We start from the raw sequence: 13,133 nt of genomic DNA on the forward strand, positions 1-13,133 counted from the left end.
GTAACAAAACATTAAATTAAAAAAATTTAATTTAAAAAAAGTCTTCTTTCCTGTCAGTGCATCTTTAGTTTCTGTCACTGTATTTATGGTGCATTTCTGTTTTTACAGTGAAATTTAATGATACGTCTGTAACATAAGCAGTTAACATCTTGTGATTTGAATACCAGTATAGGTCATATATTTTCATTATTCTTGCTTTACTTTTCTCTTAAGTTCAGTCAGTTTTAGATTTGAGGGTATTTTCAGTGAGACTACACAGCCAGCAGGAATGAGAGAATCAGAGGCATCCATTATTTTTTTCTCATGAAAATGAATTTGAGGACTTTGTGTTTTTTGGAAGGTGGAGAATCAAAGGGGAAAAGGGCCAGGAGTTCTTGGTTTTTACTCCTTGCTTTGCCTTAATCCTAAAGTTAGAGTTCTCTGCGGGTCAGAATTTCTTCTTCTATAAAATAAGGTGTTTGATTTATATAACTTGTAATTTCTAGGATCCTTTCTATCTCTAGCATTCCATACCTGTTAAAAATTTTCCAATGACAATTAAAGCCTAATGACCATCGCCCCAGAATCATCAGTTATTTCAGAACAAATTATGATTCTTAACCTCAGATTTCTTTATTTGTTAGTACTGTTGAAAAGAGTTGAGTTTCAATTTTATAGAATTAATCCTGGGAGGCATTAAAGATTGAGAATTAAATATTTGGCGATATTGTTAGGACAGAGCAGATTCTAATAGCATAATGTCTATTAACATTTTTCCTGGTCTACATTACAGAAATTTTGTCTTATTTCAATGATGTTTGCAATAATGTTTGTGTTTTGTTTCATGTCAAATAATTGTTTGCAATTTTGGCCTCTTCTGTTTGTCTTTTAATTAAATTTCATTAATGGTTTCAAAGTGTATATAGTTGAAAATTTGACCCTAAAATGTATTTATGATGATTTAAGAATATATTGTGACTGGATAAGGTATTTATGTATTTATGCCATTTATAGGTACCCTTGCATATGGATATTTAAATATTATGTAAAGTTACCATACACAGTATTAAGTTCCACAGTATTCTTTTAATTTTCCATTTTTTATTGATCAGAATGAGCCGAGGATTTTCTGTTTTGGTCAGTTAAGATTTCCAGCGGATTAATTGGAGGTAGGGGGCACTGGGGAAGTAGGGAAGAGAAGCTAGCTTTACATAGATGGCATATGATGGCAAATTCTTTCATTGATTAAGTATTTCTAGTTCTCTGTAGTTTTTTCAAACTGCAAAACAGTACCTTACTAATAACTTCAAATTTGTAATACGAATTCACATGAAACTCTTGGTTTAGAGTAACTACTCTCTTCTACCATTTTCCTTTGGCTCAGACAGCTTCCATTTGCCTATTTATTTTCCCTCTGGAAGGAAAAAGGCTGAGCGAGAAACAGGGGTTTGGTATTCAGTTTTTTAGAGACGTAATTTGGTGACTTACCAGAATCTAAATATTATGAATATTTCAGCCAATAGATGTCAGTGATGTAAAAAATATATAGAGTAATTCCTTCTACTGGGGAAGACCCCTTAACTTTAAAATAACCTTTGGGTTGTTCAGAAAATAGTGAGCAATCTAAGACTAATAAGTAAAATTATATGCCCTTTGTCTTTGTAAGAAAGAGATCCAGTATGACAATTTGATACAGTAGTGATTAAGGCAGCAATGGAATTTAGTATATCCTACCGTCTTTTTGATGAAGAGTTCTTTAGAATTAAAAACATTACGAATTTGAATTATTTTTCTCCTCTACATTCTATTCTTAGCAGTCTGTTCTGTGTAGACACCCCAAGGGAAGAGAAAGGAACTGAGTATCAGATGGGGACTATCAAATATAAGAAATATATTGTGCATTACAAATATATTGTGCATTACGAATTGATAGGCCAGGTTTTTATGCTAGTTTGGGGCAAATACTTGTTTGGAAATTCTAACTGAACAGATTTTACAAGTCTTTCAGCTAGTAAGTTTTATGCCCTCACTTGCATATGTTAAACCAGTTATGATAAATAGATGTATTAACTTTTGTGACAACTTGAAACTATTGAAAAAGAATCTAGGCTTCTTGGAAGAGAGTGTGATGGTTGATTAGTGCCATTTGCCATGGAAGTAAAAGAGTATAGTGGCAATGCGAATTTCCCTGTTTTAAACTAAATATGAAAACTTAGACCATACATAATGGGAATCAGAATTCAATAGTTTATGTCCCTGGTTACTTTCAGAGCAGCTCATGAAATGCTGAAGTGATACATGCAGCCATCTGGGCTGCTATAAACTTTTGTTTAACCAGATTTGCTATCACATTTAGGTCTTATTTCTTCTTATTATTTTTTTTCCCTCATCATCTGGTGGAAGTCCAAAGGCAGTGAATTGCATAGGACCAGTAAGTGCATAAATAAATGTTAAATGAATGGATGGAAAAAAATAGCCATTGGACCATATTTTCCAAGCTGATATTTCACAGAGGACTTTTCCACATTTAATAGGTATACCACAAAAGAAAAGAAAAAATATTTCTAATTTAAATGATCTAGGAAAATGCTGAGTTAAACACCGTTAAACACATTTCTTCCTCAGTCCTTCAGACCCTTTAATATGTTGTTATGTTCCTAGAGAAGGTCACAATATATAGCGTTTTCCAAATTCATATAATGAACTTCTACAATAAACAGTACAAATTGTATTTGAGAATTAATGTTTCCTATTCTCTGATAGCAGTTTATTGGTTATCCTCTTTCTTGTCCTAGAAAATCACTAGAGTTGTTATAAAATTGAAGAAGTATCTTCTAGCTAAATAAAAACCTTAAGACTCAAGAGAGTTGATATATGGACAGAATAGGAATTATAAAACCATAGGAGAGAGGGAAGTATCAAGCTTTAGTATAACTTGAGCATCGTAGAAGGAAAGAGGGCAGATGTCCTACCATTTGTACTCTTCTCTTTGGATCTATGCATCGGTATTAATGAAGCCTTATTTAGCAGAATTTCAGCAAGAAAAAGTCCAACTAAGGAAATGGTGATGACCAAAATGTTTTATTTAGTGAATTTTTTCGTTTTCCACTTTTAGGGGGACAAATTAAAGTCACAAAACCATCAGAAATTTAATTTCTAATTAAAAATGTATTTTATAAACTTAAATCAGTACTAATATTTTAATAGAAACCAAGTTTGGAAAAACAGAGCTCTTCAATGAAATGCTTTAATTTAATTTGATGAGCTGTTCCTTACTGATGAGATAAATGTTGTAATTACTGTGACAGCAAAAAGACAATCATTCAGGATAGTCTAGAAAGCTAAAGGTAAAAAATGATAGAAAACATAAGGATAAAGAGAAAAAGAAAAGAAGTATTATTATGATATAGTGCCATAAGTTATTCAAGTGAATAAAGAACACAGTGATATTTTCTCAAACCAGATGATAATAAAAACAACTTAAGTCAAAATTTAGAAGTGATGGGATTTTCATCTTTTAAGTTTGTTGGATGTCTCATTCAAGAAAAAACACCCTCTTGAGAATTTCTTCACCTTCTTTGCTCACAGGTTATCTGTAAGTAGAGTAGACATGAGTAGGACCAGTCCTCTAGAACTAACTAGCCAATAAGTAAGAGTTAAATGAGGAAATTCAAGCAACTATGATCGTGGGTGAGAAATGACTTTGTCATCTTAGGGTTAATTATTCAAGAAAGTGATTCCTAGGAATAATGAATCATGTATTCTAGTTCTAGACAAATTCCAAAAAATTAAAGATTCTAAAGGGAAAGATGCATTCTTATTTATTAAAAACAATGAGGGTTCTCTAAAAAGAATTTTGAAGAAACTAAGTAATTTTAAGGTGTTTGAAGATGTGTTGTACTCTCTGAACTTCAGAGCTTTAAAGGACACATAGAAAAAATAGAAGATAAGCCATAAAACCAAGAATAAATTCCAAAGTTTGGTATGAATGCATGAGTAGTGTTAGTGAGGTTAAAGAGCAGAGTGAATTGCAAATTGAGAAGAATTATAAAGTTAAAAAGAGAGTGTTTTAAAAAATAGTATTTGGAGATATGGGTAGGGGATTTAACTTGATTAAAAAAAAACAGAAAATAGAGATACTCAACTTAGAGCGTTCTCTGAGAAATGTGAGCCAGATGGTAATATAACTAGATAAAGTGTTAACAGTTGAACTTCCCAAGTAATAATGATCTTTGGAGGGAAGTGTTTTTAGGTTGCAAGGCTCTGGTCTTTGTTCAACCCTTTAATTCGCTATTTAACTCTTGATGGAGATTGCATACCTTTGAAACTGTGCATTCCCTGTGAGAAGATGGAACATAGGCTTAGATTTATAAAATAAAATACAGTAAAGATAAATGCCAAGTTTTCTTCTTTATGTCAGAAAATCAGTTACCCAAGAATAAGATGCTGATTTGAAAGCAGTTCATGTATAAAAACACTTGAATTTTTAGAGAACTTATAAAGTATAAAGTTTGCCAAAAACACTGTTAATAAATGCACAATGACAAGAGTGCAGGAGTTCTGCTTCCTCACTACTCATCCCATATCCTGAATGTTGCATTCAGTCTTAATAACCATTATACCATGAAAAGACATTGACAGTCTAGGGTTGAATGATAACGTCACGTACCAGCTAGGATGGTATTTCAGAAAATCAGGAAAGGAGCTAAGAGGAATGATGTTACATAGTTTAAAAAAAAAGAAAGAAACTCTGGGTAGGAAGAACTTGAAAAATATGTTAGTGTGATTAATTCCAATCTAAAAAACTATCAGATTGCATTGAATTTCAGAGTGGGTGTAACCATTTTCTAAAGACTCTTTCTTAAAATCCATTAAAATGCTAAACTTATATGTTTCATTTACACATGTTCATATGTAATTACATTCACAGGTATCATACTCCAGCTAACAATTTTTATTTATTGCTGTAGATCATACCTCACTCCTGTTAGAGATGAAGAATCTGAATCTCAAAGAAAAGCAAGATCTAGACAAGCAAGACAGTCTAGAAGATCAACACAGGTATATTTAATGTGTATATAATATTATGTAAAATTCCAAAATAAATTACCTTTCCCTTTTTCACTTTTCTGTGAAAATATTGATGTCAGTATATAATATGAGTAAATCTTAAAAGATAAAGTTTGCTTTAGTAATCCTACCATAGCCTTTTGTGTATGGTTATACTGTTAATATTGCATTTCATCCATAGCCTTTTGTGTATGGTTATACTGTTAATATTGCATTTCATCCATAGCCTTTTGTGTATGGTTATACTGTTAATATTGCATTTCATCTAATTAGCATATACCTTTGTATCTCTTTGAGTATTTTTTTATTCCTAATGTGATGACTGGCTCAGAGTATTTGATAAGGGTTAAAATGAGTCATATGTGATGTCTAAATATTATTAAAGAATTCTATGACTATTGGGAAGGGGCGAGGAATAGATCTATTATATTAGGTATATCAAAAAGCTAATGTGCAAGTATGAGAAAAATGTCACTCAGGCTAGTTATCTTCTTGCCTCCTCCTTGCTATTGTAATTGTATCTCTTATATCCCTTTGTATCTTCTGTTTCCTACAGTCGAGGAGCTCCAAAGTCCAGATTTAACTGTTTTATCCTTACCATTACTTGTATTTCACATTAAACTATGTATGTGCTAGGAGCTTAACATATTATTTTGCCTTTGTGCCTTTGCTTCTTGAAGTCCAACTGGTCCTTTTCAAGACTTAACCTTCCAAAATCACTTCTTTACTGAAATTGTCTCTGTGTGCATATAAATACATAAAAACATAAATACATACAAATTTAACATTGTAAATAATGCATATATTGACTTTTCCTTCTTTCTCAGAATTTCTTGGGAATGTTTATATGGTATTTTTGTCAGCTCCTATGCTATTTTGTTAATTTCTTGAATATAGTGGCAGTTTTTAATACATATTTTATTTCTTTCTCAGTGTCTCTTATTATGCTTGCTCATGATGATTCTTCATAGAATGAATGTGACTTAACAAAGTAAAAATTGTTTTCACTATGCAAACCAATTCCAAACATGCATATTTGACTTAATACATTTAATTTATCTACTTACAAAATATTCCTTTGAAATGAGCCTTGATGTGTCTCTCATAATTAAATTTATCTTTCTGTATGTGTAGGGGGTAACATTGACTGATCTTCAGGAGGCTGAAAAAACAATAGGAAGAAGTCGTTCCACCAGAACCAGAGAACAAGAAAATGAAGACAAAGAAAAAGAGGAGAAAGAAAAACAGGATAGAGAGAAGCAAGAAGAAAAGAAGGAGTCAGAAACATCTAGAGAAGATGAATATAAGCAAAAATACTCCAGAACATATGATGAGGTAATAGTATACCAATGGTATGGCTAGGTCGAATGGTATGGATAGTTCTTGTGATTCTCAAAATGCAAGAGATTTATATACTAGCAAACCATATGCAAAATAATCAAAAGGATTTTAACTGGAAATTTGAATTATTTTGACGTGATTAGAAACATTACTTTTCCTTTGAAATGAATTTAAGTGTTATGTATATCTGTATATAAAATTTCAAATGGGTATTAATTTTAATGTTTCACAGACTTATCAACGCTACAGACCAGCATCAACTTCAAGTTCAACCACTCCATCCTCTTCACTTTCTACCATGAGTAGTTCACTCTATGCTTCAAGTCAACTAAACAGGCCAAACAGTCTTGTAGGTATTACTTCTGCTTACTCCAGAGGATTAACAAAAGAAAATGAAAGAGGTAAGAAGACCAAATTTTAAAAACACTTACTTTGTTTCCTTCAAATAATTTTTGAGTTGATTTTCCCTAATTAATAGTTTAACAAAAAAGAAACAACATCCTAAACTGGAACTCATTCTACCTTAACAGAAAGAATATGATGAATTGGCAGTTTAAGATTTGCAGATACTAATAACTACTATATATATAAAATAGACAAACAACACGTTTCTTCTGTATAGCACAGGGAACTGTATTCAGTATCTTATAGTAACATAATGAAAGAGACTATGAAAACGAATACATATATGTATATGTATGCCTGAAACATTATGCTGTACACCAGAAATTGATGGAACATTGTAAACCGACTAAACAACAATTTAAAAAAAAAAAGTATGATGGCTGAGAATAAGAAAAGTAGAAAATAAGAACAAAATATATGGTCTGGCACTGCTCTTTATAAACTAAGACTTAACAAAAATCTTTACATCCGTCAATGCAGAAAAGTCAGTTTAGAACTGATGGAGCGACTATTTCTAGGAGCAGTTTATTGGAACTTTAAGTCATTTCTTGCCTATTATGTAGGTCATATATTTTAAATGTATTTTTGTGAAATTGTTTTAAACTAAAATCACTTAACATATGTAGTGTCCTTGCTAAAACAAAATTGTTTTTATGTTTATTTCTTGAGAAATAGATTCCTTTTTTAGCTATATATTGGTGTATTGATGCTATTAACATTTCTATTATTTTATATAAACTTTCTAAAAAATCACTTTTAACATTACTTTGTTCCATATATGTCTACTTTTTTAAAGCATGTTCAGAGGCTCTAAACTCTGAATAACTCCTACTTTAAATAAGAGATGGGTACTAAATAAAATTATTCCTAATTGTAGACATTTTATGTTTTAAAAGCAAAATCTCATAGTATTATTTATGATAACATCAGTAACTATGTATGAATAAACTTCAGAAAATTAAACTTTTTTTTTTTTTCAGTTTGGAGCTAGCTTTTCTTTTGTTGGTCATTGAGATATTTCAGTTCTTTAAACCCTAAAGTGTGAGGCCCATGTAATGTTTGAAAATTTTGAGCCAACATTTAAAATTAAGGGTATTTGTATAAAATTTCAGGTTTCTTTCTTCTACTGATATATTAGAAGCTGTAGCAACACTGGGTCTGAATTCTCACATGTCAACAATTGGCTGGAGCCAAGTAGTTAGCAGTCCCCCATCCCCCTGGAATAGGGCCCTCCTGGCCCATTTTACCCGTTCATGTAGCCTGGATGGCCACTACAGGCATAGTGGAGTTAAGAGATCTCTGCTCTGAACTAATTCTAAAAACAACTTTAAAAACCCTCTTACTACTATAATTTTGAAGTTTCTTTTGCTGTGACTTTGCTAATGACCCAGAGAGCCTTTTAAAAATCATTTTTAACATCACTTTGTTTCATGTATGTTCAGAGGCCCTAGTATTTTTCTAATATGTAAGTGGGAAGCTATTTTAACTATCCAGGGAAGGAAATAGATTTGAAGACTGATATTTGTTTACAATGATTTGTTTTTAATGAAAGATAAATTTTTTTTCCCAAAAAAAATGTTTGCTCTTAGATACTAATAGAAATGAAAGGATACTGTTTATTTAGTCTACTACTGAATGAGGCCTGGGAAAGGTAGTAGCAGAAACTGATAAATTTGTGTGATGCCTACTAGCCATTCCATCGTTACTGTTTGTTTTTATTTCTTGAAGTGTTTAACGTTGGGTGTAGTAACTATCTCCCTATCAGACATTAATATCTGGGGCCTCATTCTCTTCATAGGATTCAGTTATTTTCTATTCAATAAATACTATTAAGTGTGTCTTTTGAGCAAAATTTTTGTCTCAGACACTAGACAAATGAAGTAATTAAAATTAGGTATTATCTTTATGCTCAAGAACATATCTAATTAGGGATACAGATACATGGTTAAACTAAGTGTTACAGGAGCATTGATGGGGCAAAAATTATTTCTGATTAGAGAATTTCAGAAGGCTTCACACAAGAGGTTGGCTTAGAATTGTTTTTACATTTACCTTGCAAAATGCTATCAAGATACATTGCTACCATGTGATTTACTGTAATCCTTAACAGAAGGAGAAAAGAAAGAAGAGGAGAAAGAAGGAGAAGATAAATCACAACCTAAATCAATCAGAGAACGACGGCGACCAAGAGAGAAAAGAAGATCTACAGGAGTTTCATTTTGGACACAAGATGTGAGAACCTATTAAAATACTACTACTTGATAGTATGCTTCAACTTTCCAAGAGTACACACTAATGATTTCTTCTATGCCTCAGACAGTATATCCTTTAGATCATCACTGTGTGTCTTCAGCCATCTTATTGAAGTCCGGAAACTTCTTTTTTTTAATATTTGATTTATTATTGTATTATTTTTATTTTGGCAGAGGGGAGGTAATTAGATTTATTTATCTTTAGAGGAGGTACTGGGGATTGAACCCAGGACCTTGTGCACGCTAAGCATGCGCTCTACCACTTGAGCTGTACCCTCTCCCCCTCGGAAACTTCTTTATAAGAATGAACAACTGCTTAGATTTCTGGTATTAACTTGAAAGCAAGAGTTCTGTTCCAGTTTTGGAATAAAAATAATAATGGCTGCAGCTCAGCATATGTATGTTGGTTGTTGTATAATGGCTACACTGCTTCCTTAGAGTTTCTTGAAAGAGGTGATTTATATGTAATCCCATTTTCATGAATATGATTATCATATATTTAACAGTTCCATCTCAAATAATGCTGGATAGAAGAAGTGTTTTGCTTATCAAATTATAGCAATCCTATAAAATTTGATTTTTTTTCTTGATTTTTGATTGTATGCCTGATGTTGCTATTCATACGCAGGAGAAAGAAGAGCTATAGCATAACAGGGTTAGTGTGAAATTTGTATTGTTTCAGTACAATGGATAGCTACAGAAGGGCAAAAATTTGATTTTTTTTAAACCTGTTGATTATTTTTTCCTTTTTTAAAAAAATTTTAATACAGAAAAGTTTAAATATAAAAAAGTATATGACCCCAACCCCAGGTGTCCATTGTTTAAGCTAAATCCTCACCACTTCCCCCAGCTACCATATTATTTTGAAGAAACTCTTACGCATGTCATTTTATCTGTAAAATTTTCAGTATGTCCTTTTAAGAGATAAAAACTCCCTTTTAAAAATTATTAAAGTTTTATTTTTAAAAAAAAAGTAAAAATAACCACAGTACATTATTAAACAAAAAATGATCACAGTACCATGACCATGCTTATTTTTAAATAAATTAACAATAAATCCTTAATATTGAACTCCAGTTTTAATGTCTTATTCACTTACATTGCCATAAATGGTTTGTTGTTATAATTTTATACTTTGCTATTTTGATTAGGATCCAAATAAGGATCATACATTATGATTAGTTATTTCTTTAAAGTATCTTTTAATCAGTAAGTTACTCCCTCCATCTGTTTTTCTTACCATTATTTTTGAATGAACTGAGTTATCATAGATCCCTGAAATGTAATTTAACACATTCATGTATTTTTTAATGTTTCCTATAAATTGATGATTTCAGGTAGAGAAATGATGACATTCTGGTTCGATATTTTTTGGCAGGGTATTTTGTTCCTCCATCAGGAAGTCCGTGATGTCTGGTTGATTTTAATTGATTGCCCAGTAACATTTAATAATAGTAAAATAAAAGCTCACAGTCTTAGCACCTTAACATAGTGACTCTTACTACTTAAAATGATCTCATCTTTTAAGTAACATATGTATATAATGTATTAAGAGTTTCATAGGCAAAACTGTACTTATTATATAATACTTAATTTTTACCAATTTTATTTAGACCAGCTCTCCCTGCAAAAGTCCACTTTCTGGAGTCATAACACTTAACCAGCATTATAAGGATTCTTCCTGAGATCCATACTGGCAGTACTCATCTTTTTAAGTTGAACTTGCATTCAGTTGTATTCTAATCAGCCATCAGCAAAGTCTCCTTTCCCTTCACGGCCACATGTTTAATCCTGTATCAGACAAGAAACAAAAGAACCAAGGGCTCTGTCAAAGAAAGGTAGTGTGTAGTTAGGCAAGTTTTTGCTCTGTTAACTTATTAAGTTCCCCCTTTTTTTATTTTTTGTTTTTTTAGTTAATTCTTTTCAGGACCTCTGAGCCTCCCCACTTTGTGAATTTCCAGTTCCTGTGTTCTCCCATGAAACTGCAGTGTATAAACACAGTCAGTTCATAATGTGATGTTCATACATTTATATTAATAAATAATACTAGCAGTAGCAGAACTAATTTCTCCTTAGTAACTTCACGTATTATTTTCGCTAGGTATACGTGACAGCTTGTACAAAGATTCCCTGTAATCCTTGGGACAATTCTGTTGAGTTTTTATTTCTTCTTTATGGATGAGGAAACTATGGCTCAATAACTTTTTAAATAAATTTACCCTAAGTCACATCGCTAAAAATAGCTATACCAGTCTGAAATAGGATGATCTAGTTTTAAAGCCTGTGATGTGTTTATACTGAGCCTGAGTCAGACACGTTTGAGTGCAAGTTTCCCCTTTCATTGAATCCTTTGAGGTTTGTTGAGCCTTCTAGTAGAATGTTCCCGTTGTCTGGGGTCTAGGCTTTTAGCCTGCTGACACCTTCATTTTCTATTTGGTGTGCTGTAAACTCCCAAGAAATTCCTAGACGGATGAACTACCTAAACATAATAGGACTGTTGCATAAATCTTGCCAAGCTTATAGAATATAGCTCTTCTTACTTAAGATAGTGAGTTTCCTATTTTTGCTGCCTCCTTATAGTTGAGCAGCTAAACAGTACCTAAATTGACTATTAAAGAGTATGTGGTACCATTACAATATAAAATTGAGTATCTTCTTTCTCATTCTAAGCCTCCAGCTTCCTCATTCCCAATATGAATGTGTTTCCTAAATCATATTGTTAGGTAGATGGTCTTTCTTCACCATATATACTAACGTACTTAGATTGTACCATACGGACAAAAGAGGCTTCCAAATAGGGTAGAAAATGTCCCACTTAAAAACCAGCTTTCCTTTTGATCCATTTCCTGTTAGGTTTTTCTCAAGGGTCATTTTAAATTAGAAAACCCTAATGTATTTAAATATTAACCATTTGAAATTTATCCTTACTTTTCTAAAATAAGTTGATAATCTGTTTTAGAGTGATGAAAATGAACAAGAACAACAATCAGATACAGAAGAGGGATCCAATAAGAAAGAAACTCAGGTAAATAACATTAATTTTTGTATTTAGAAGTATTCGTATTTTTTAAAGTTTACTTTTTACTTGTGTTTATATTTATTGATGCAAGACAGTTACTGCACACTGTACCTGTATGCTGGGGATAGACCATCAGTGATTTTCTGGGATCAGGACTGAAGGGACTGGGAAGGGGCACGAAGGGTATTTTAGAGACATTGGAAATGTTCTGAGTCTTCATTGTAGAGGTTGTATTTTGGATATACACAGCTGTCAAAACTCATCAAATTGTATACTCTAAGTGGATGTGGTTTATTATATGTATATTAAACTTTGAAGTTGAAAAGAAATAGCAAAAGAGAGAATACAGGTTTCCACTGCTATCCAAAAGTAGAATGTTCCCATAGATCTATTGTAAGCCAGGTAAAGTGAAGAAGGAATTACCTTAAGATACATTTTGCTAATGGATGCAAGAGATAAATTAAGATAAATCACAATGCTCAAGGACAAGTTCAAAACTACGGCAGCTTGATGCTGAGATGCTGAGTGTAGTTCCCAGGGAGGAGCTTGGCAGTGTGCTTCCCTTGCTGCCCAGGGTGTGCCGCCTCTGTGATGGCTCGCTGCGAAACAGATGCTAAATGCTATTATTACTTTTCAACTTTTTCGTAAAAGCAAAGTGGTACAAAGCGAACTTTTGAAAAGCAGGGTCTACCTATAATACCATTGACCAAAGAAAAGTACGTAAAGGATATCCAGAAGTAATGCATACATTACTAGACCCAGATTTTAGTTTTGTAAATGGCAAAGTTTTGTTCTGGGGAAGATAATAGGTCTTTTTCACTTTCTTTACTTTTGTTTAAAAATTTACTGTCTCTAAAGGATTTATACATTAATTATTTCCCAGTAATTTTCAGGAAAAAGCTTTTTTTCCCTTAGTACTGATGAAGAAACTAAGGCAAGTTTGAATGACTTAAGATTGCATGGCTAGCAGTGGTGAAAGTTTCTTCCCACTAGTTTTCCCTGCCCCTCTATGCTCTGCTCTTTGGCTGTGCAGAAAGCTGACATACTTTGAAGAGCTCCATTCACAC

General features: G+C 32.3%; 1 protein-coding gene across 6 annotated transcripts in view; it reads left to right on the plus strand.

The window, feature by feature from the left end:
* PPP1R12A (protein phosphatase 1 regulatory subunit 12A) overlaps window positions 1-13,133 on the plus strand; it is a 129,134-nt gene that overhangs the window by 97,485 nt on the left and 18,516 nt on the right. For all 6 annotated transcript variants that reach the window (XM_014554548.2, XM_032493709.1, XM_032493710.1 and 3 more), the window contains 5 exons: window positions 4,950-5,040; window positions 6,184-6,384; window positions 6,623-6,791; window positions 8,906-9,027; window positions 12,007-12,072. In XM_014554548.2, coding sequence (XP_014410034.1) covers window positions 4,950-5,040; window positions 6,184-6,384; window positions 6,623-6,791; window positions 8,906-9,027; window positions 12,007-12,072 — 649 coding nt within the window. The remainder of the gene's footprint in view (window positions 1-4,949; window positions 5,041-6,183; window positions 6,385-6,622; window positions 6,792-8,905; window positions 9,028-12,006; window positions 12,073-13,133) is intronic.

The sequence above is a fragment of the Camelus ferus genome, chromosome 12 (assembly GCF_009834535.1).
Source record: "Camelus ferus isolate YT-003-E chromosome 12, BCGSAC_Cfer_1.0, whole genome shotgun sequence".
In the NCBI taxonomy this organism is placed as follows: Eukaryota; Metazoa; Chordata; class Mammalia; order Artiodactyla; family Camelidae; genus Camelus; species Camelus ferus.